General features: G+C 30.3%; 1 protein-coding gene across 2 annotated transcripts; it reads left to right on the top strand.

Annotated features, from left to right (window-relative positions):
* Positions 1-2,145: 2,145 nt before the first annotated feature.
* On the top strand, positions 2,146-5,863 carry LOC108347049 (malate dehydrogenase, cytoplasmic). 2 transcript variants are annotated; one of them, XM_017586161.2, is made up of 7 exons: positions 2,146-2,250; positions 2,883-3,041; positions 3,306-3,481; positions 3,866-4,143; positions 4,577-4,712; positions 5,108-5,219; positions 5,445-5,863. In XM_017586161.2, the coding sequence occupies exons 1-7, from the start codon at positions 2,205-2,207 to the stop codon at positions 5,537-5,539; spliced, it is 1,002 nt and encodes a 333-aa protein (XP_017441650.2). In that variant the 5' UTR covers positions 2,146-2,204; the 3' UTR covers positions 5,540-5,863. The 2 variants fall into 2 exon arrangements, with proteins under 2 accessions (XP_017441650.2, XP_017441649.2); XM_017586160.2 differs by lacking the exon at positions 2,146-2,250 and adding an exon at positions 2,463-2,754.
* Positions 5,864-6,301: the final 438 nt, after the last annotated feature.

The raw sequence follows: 6,301 nt of genomic DNA, 5'->3' as shown, positions 1-6,301 counted from the left end.
AACTCAGGTTTTTAAGGTTCCTCTATCCTACCAACAAAGGGAGGCCCTTAATAATTTACAATTTATTTATTTAATTTATCTACCTTGTTCTCTTATGCTCTAAATCTAAAATACCTAATTTTAATATTTTACTTCCTCTCACAACAACCTCAAACAGTATCTGTATATTTAATACCCATATACAAGTTATTACAGAACCCTTTCTCCAAACCTTCCAACAAGATCAATTTCAGCCAACAAACTCATTCAATAAATTCATCACAATAAACATCCATAATATAATTCATACAAGATAATTATAAATAATTAACAATAATAAAATATTACTATAAATGGTCATAGAAGAATACAATATTTGACAATCATAAAAATAATCTTAATATAAAATTTTATGGGGAAACAAGAAGTTGAATCTGGCAGAGCCGGTTAGACAACTTCTAATCCATCCAACAATACAATATAATTAAATAACAAGAACAATACATGTCTGGGGAAATAAGAAGTTGAATCTGGCAGAGCCGGTTAGACAACTTCTAATCCTTCCAAAAATTGCAATAAAATAAATAAGTAAAGCAATAAATAGTTTGGGGAAACAAGAAGTTGAATCTGGCAGAGCCGGTTAGACAACTTCTAATCCTTCCAAAAATGTAATAAAATAAGGAAAGAAATAAAAAAATTTGGGGAATCAAGAAATTGAATATGGTAGAGCCGGTTAGACAATTTCTAATCCTTCCAAACTACAATAAAAATAAATAAGGAAAACAATAAAATGTTTGGGGAAACAATAAATTGAATCTGGCAGAGCCGGTTAGACAATTTCTAATTCTAATCCTTCCAAATTACAAAAATAAACAACTAATAACATACAAATGGCATAACATATTCAACATCACAATTTACAACTATCACACTCGGATATCAACACAAAAGCATACTCTCATTTAAATTCAAGATCATACATAAACAAAATATTCCATATTCAAGATTTAAGATCAAACAAAAGCAAAATATAGCATATTCAAGACTCAAGATAATATAAAAGGAATTACTCAAAGTTAGCTCCCCTTACCTCTATTCCAGACTTAGTTTCCTCTTCTCAAACTGTTCTCCGGAAACTTCCAGAATTTCCCCTCTTCAACTAGAATTTCCTCCAACTCTCTTCTCTCACAATTTCTCTAGAATTTTGGTGTAAATCTTCAGCCTCCCCCCTTGGCTATTTATAGCAAAAAATTTTACTATTCATTTTTACTATTCATTTCTACTATTCACTTTTACTATTCATTTTTACTATTCAAAAATTATTTTTTATTCACCATTCTTATATCTGAATGATTAATTCTACGTGGAGTGTTCTCTTCCACAATTTATTTTAATATTTTTTTTTAACCATTCACTATTCACTATTCACTATTCACTATTTACTATTTACTATTTACTATTTACTATTCACTATTCACTTTTCTAAAAAAATCCTAAATAAGTTATCAAAATTTTGAAGCTCTCCCTCTAGAATTACTATAATTTTATATCCAAAAATTTACATTTTTCTATCCATTAAAATTATTATTACTAATAAAATGCTAAAAATTACTATTAGAAATATATATATATTTTTTTTTGGGTCTTACAGAAACAGTTTCGGTATGGTATTCTTTTTATAGATACCAAAAGATTATTTTAATCCTTAAATAATTATGAATACAAATGTTTGTATCCTTCTTGATTTATATACTTCAAATAATGAAGACATTGTTTTACAAAAGAAAAAAGTTATCTAGATAGCCTAAAAATCAATAGCTATGCCTATAAAATTAAAAGATAAAAAAAATTAAAAAATTAAATATCTTAAAGAACACACATATATATACTTTATACATTTATTTATTATCTCTATAGTCATTAAAGAGCTTGCCCTTTTGGTGGGAAAGTTACTCATTTATCCATGTACTTTTTCTTTAGATCATCAATATCACATGTATAAAAAAAAAATAAAGACTTTTTCTTTTCTTTCCTTACAAAATTGCTAATTCCTCTAACTGTTTCAGTATTAATCTACTGACTAACTTTTATTTATCTATTTTTCTTTCATTTTTTGTGACCTTTTTTTCACTTATATATACTCAATCAATTTTCTATTCTGCCACTGTGAAGTCTCCATTTCTTTCTTTCTAGAATCTAACTCCAAAATCTAACTCCAAATCATAATGGTGGCCACTGATCCAGTTAGAGTTCTTGTCACTGGAGCTGCTGGTAATTTCAAAACCAATTTTCTTACTTGAATAGAATCTATTATTTGCTGGTTTGCCATCTAAGAAAAATGTGACATGTGAAAATATTATAATGTTTATCTTATGGATCAAACTTTGAAAAATGTTCTTTTCTTTGCTGATAAGGTGATGACGATTGATTCTGTTGCACTTTCATTTCTTGTGGACTCAGTTATGGTATATGATTGTCTTGCTACATAGGAATGTCACATGTGCATGGATTCTTCACTTTTAAATTTATGTTACATTGTATAAAAGGGTAATGAAGGAGATTGTCTTTGTGCCCCTTGGATTGGACATTAACACAAACACAAACCGATCATGGCATTGGAAATTTTAGCATGGGACACTCAGGATTATACATTTCTTAAGAAAATTCTTCTTGTTTTGCTTTGTGTTATTTTGTTTTTGAAGATTGTCAGATACATGTTTGGTCTTCTCAAGGAAGAGAAGGAACCAATCACAGTATTGGTCACTGGTGGTGCAGGCATGATTGATTTAGTCTTTTCATTTCTCAAATTTTTCTGTGATGTGTTTTCTATCAGCATAGCTTTGACAGAGTTTTAGACAACCCTTTTTAAAACACTTATTTTAGCATTGTCATTTGAATAACAGGGCAAATTGGATATGCACTTGTTCCAATGATTGCAAGAGGGGCAATGCTGGGCCCAGATCAGCCTGTGATTCTGCACATGCTTGATATTGAACCAGCAGCAGAGGCCTTGAAAGGGGTGAAGATGGAGCTGGTTGATGCAGCTTTTCCACTTCTTAAAGGCATGTTTTCAAAGTTAATGCTAACCTAAGTACAATTCTTACATTATAGTCTGTTTTAAAACATTTGACAGGAATTAGAAGCAAACATTTATATATCACTTTAAAAAGTGTATGAAACTATATTTCTATAGCAGATGATAGAATAATTCTGTATCAATAGTACCAGTACCTTTTTAATCACCACAAATATAGTTGGCCGTTTTAACATGATGAGTTTTCTTCTGTGACATCTCATAGTATTGGTTTTGCTTATAAATGCAATAGGTGTTGTTGCTACTACTGATGTTGTTGAAGCTTGCAAGAATGTGAACATTGCTGTGATGGTGGGTGGATTCCCCCGGAAGGAAGGAATGGAAAGAAAAGATGTGATGTCTAAAAATGTGTCAATTTACAAGGCTCAAGCTTCAGCACTGGAGCAAAATGCTGCAGCAGATTGTAAGGTTAGATAAAAAAAGAAACCACTTTCTCACCTTCTTTGGAGTTTAATTTTGAAAATTTTGGCATCATGGCGTTGTTTCATACTTGTATCAATGTGTGACATTCAAAACATAGCAATCACATCATCCCCATTTTCTACTTGGTCGTCGTCTATTATAACAATATTGGTTCTTGTACAACTTTCTGTTATAACAATAATAATCTGACACTTCTAGTTTCTTGAATGAATGAGCCAGCTTCCTGAATATCAATCAACAGTAGTGTGTTCAGATGAACTATTTTCGGATGTTTTTACTGTAAAACAAGTTAGTGGTAGAATTTAGTAGAGAATGTTTTATCTAATCCAAAAAGCTACTCAAAATTGGTAATCACTGTTGTTGATGCAGGTGCTGGTGGTTGCCAATCCAGCAAACACCAATGCTCTCATTTTGAAAGAGTTTGCTCCTTCAATCCCTGAGAAAAACATCACCTGTCTTACAAGGCTTGATCACAACAGAGCCTTAGGCCAAATCTCTGAGAGACTCAATGTTCATGTCAGTGATGTAAAAAATGTCATCATTTGGGGCAATCACTCCTCAACCCAATATCCAGATGTTAACCATGCCACAGTCACTGCCAATGGAGCACAGAAGCCAGTCAGAGAATTAGTTGCTGATGATAACTGGTACCTCACTTTCAAACCCTCTCAGTCTAACTCCCTTTGCTTTTGATTTACTTGTGTCAATTTGAGTTTGATATACATAGATGCTACATTATGTCATTAGCATCATGTTAGAGTTATAAGTCAACACACTTAATACATATGACAAACATAGAATTCTAACAAATCTTGTTAAGGTAGAATATAATATCATATTAAAAAATAAACTTTAAATCTAATTCAATTCTACAAAACTCACTTATAAATTGAATTGATCATATCTCTAATGGCCGTAGGATATCAGATATATTATTGAAATGAAACTTCAATTTGGATAAGAAAAGAAACACATACATCAAAGGTTCTGCAACTGTGTTGAGTGATCTCAGTATCTATCATTCCATAGACATGTCCTTTCCTTTCATTAAGAAAGTGATTTTGTTTATGATTTGTGTAGGCTAAACAGTGAGTTCATCACCACTGTTCAGCAACGTGGGGCTGCCATTATTAAAGCCAGAAAGCTGTCTAGTGCATTATCTGCAGCAAGTGCTGCCTGTGATCACATTCGTGACTGGGTTCTAGGAACTCCAAAGGTTGGTTCTTTTGTATCATTAGCAGAATTTCACCCTATGCAACTGTTACAACATCTTTAGATGCATGTGTGTTTACCTTTTTATATGATCTTGAAAGGAATTAAATGTAATATTAGTAAGTATTAAAGAGTATTTATTGAGAATTAATGTAATATTCAGATGGTTTTGTCTGATGTACTTTTTAATATAATGATATATATGAATTTTGATAGAAAATTTGTGAGAATTATATGAACTTATGCATTATAAAACCTTAATTTTGATCTTGTGTGACTATCAATCCCATAATTTATCACTCATTTTCTTATTTTTCTTGAGTGTGACGCTGATATCTTCCAAACTGAATATCAGAATGATCTCTCTCATCACTTTTGTTGCATTTGTATTGATTTCAGGAATCATGGGTATCAATGGGAGTGTATTCTGATGGATCTTATGGTGTTCAACCTGGTCTCATATACTCTTTCCCTGTTACTTGTGAGAAAGGAGATTGGACCATTGTTCAAGGTACATTTTCTTCTTCTCTGTGTTCTTTCAAGCCTATCAGAGAACTTCTCACTGTATCAACCTAACCACAACAAACTTATGTTATGGTAAACTGTTTCTGCAAAAAATGGTCAATAACACACTATTTTGAACACCCTTTTGCCAAAGGATTAAAATTTGTGAAAAATTAGAATGTTAGTGATTATTTCATGGTTTATTTGATGATGTCAATGATGTTTTTGGCAGGTCTGAAGATTGATGAGTTCTCAAGGGATAAGATGGACAAAACGGCACAAGAGCTGGTTGAGGAGAAGGAATTGGCCAAATCATGCCTTAATTGATTACAAGTCTTTTCTAGAAATTGCTAATCAATAATTGTAGCTGTTTCCTGAACCCAGAAGAACAACTGATAGACCAAAAATTGGGTTGAGATTAGTTTATTTTTTAAAATTTTATTGCATGGTTGTTTAGGAAATTTAGTCCTTCAAACAATTACATTGTGTTAGTTTATCCTTGTTTCATTTCTAATTATTTAAAAATACAAAGAAAAACAAGTTCATTGGCACCTATTTTCTCGTATACTTTTTATTTGGTGATGTTCATCACATCTACTGAAGTGTTGAATCCAGTTTCATTCTTTATTTAATAGATTAAATTACATTTTATATGATTTTTTTTTCATATTTGAAATAAAAAATTTAGAAACTGAACTCGGTTAAAATGCAATTTTTTTTAAAGTTATGTAATTTCTTTAAATAGTCATTTTCTTTATTATTGGTATTGTTATTATATAACTTTTAATCTAAGTAATGCGTGTAGATTGTGTTTACTAAATTTACTCTTCTCTCTTTTTTTCACACAATTAAAATGATTAGTATTAAAATATTAAAACAATAAATAAAGTAAAGTACTTTTTTTTTTTACATTTTTGATAGTTTATTTTAATATATTTTAATTTCAATTCACATTTTTAAAAATTTCTTTTAAATTAAGTTATTTAAAAAAATATATTTTATAAATATATCAATCAATTCCTTCAAAAATTCTTATAAATATTTTCTTCATTTCTCTATATTTTTCATCATCTTTTTTTAATCCAAAAA

The sequence above is a fragment of the Vigna angularis genome, chromosome 9, assembly GCF_016808095.1.
Source record: "Vigna angularis cultivar LongXiaoDou No.4 chromosome 9, ASM1680809v1, whole genome shotgun sequence".
Taxonomy (NCBI): domain Eukaryota; kingdom Viridiplantae; phylum Streptophyta; class Magnoliopsida; order Fabales; family Fabaceae; genus Vigna; species Vigna angularis.
Note: the sequence above shows the minus strand (reverse complement) of the source record. Positions and strands in the feature narration are given on the sequence as shown.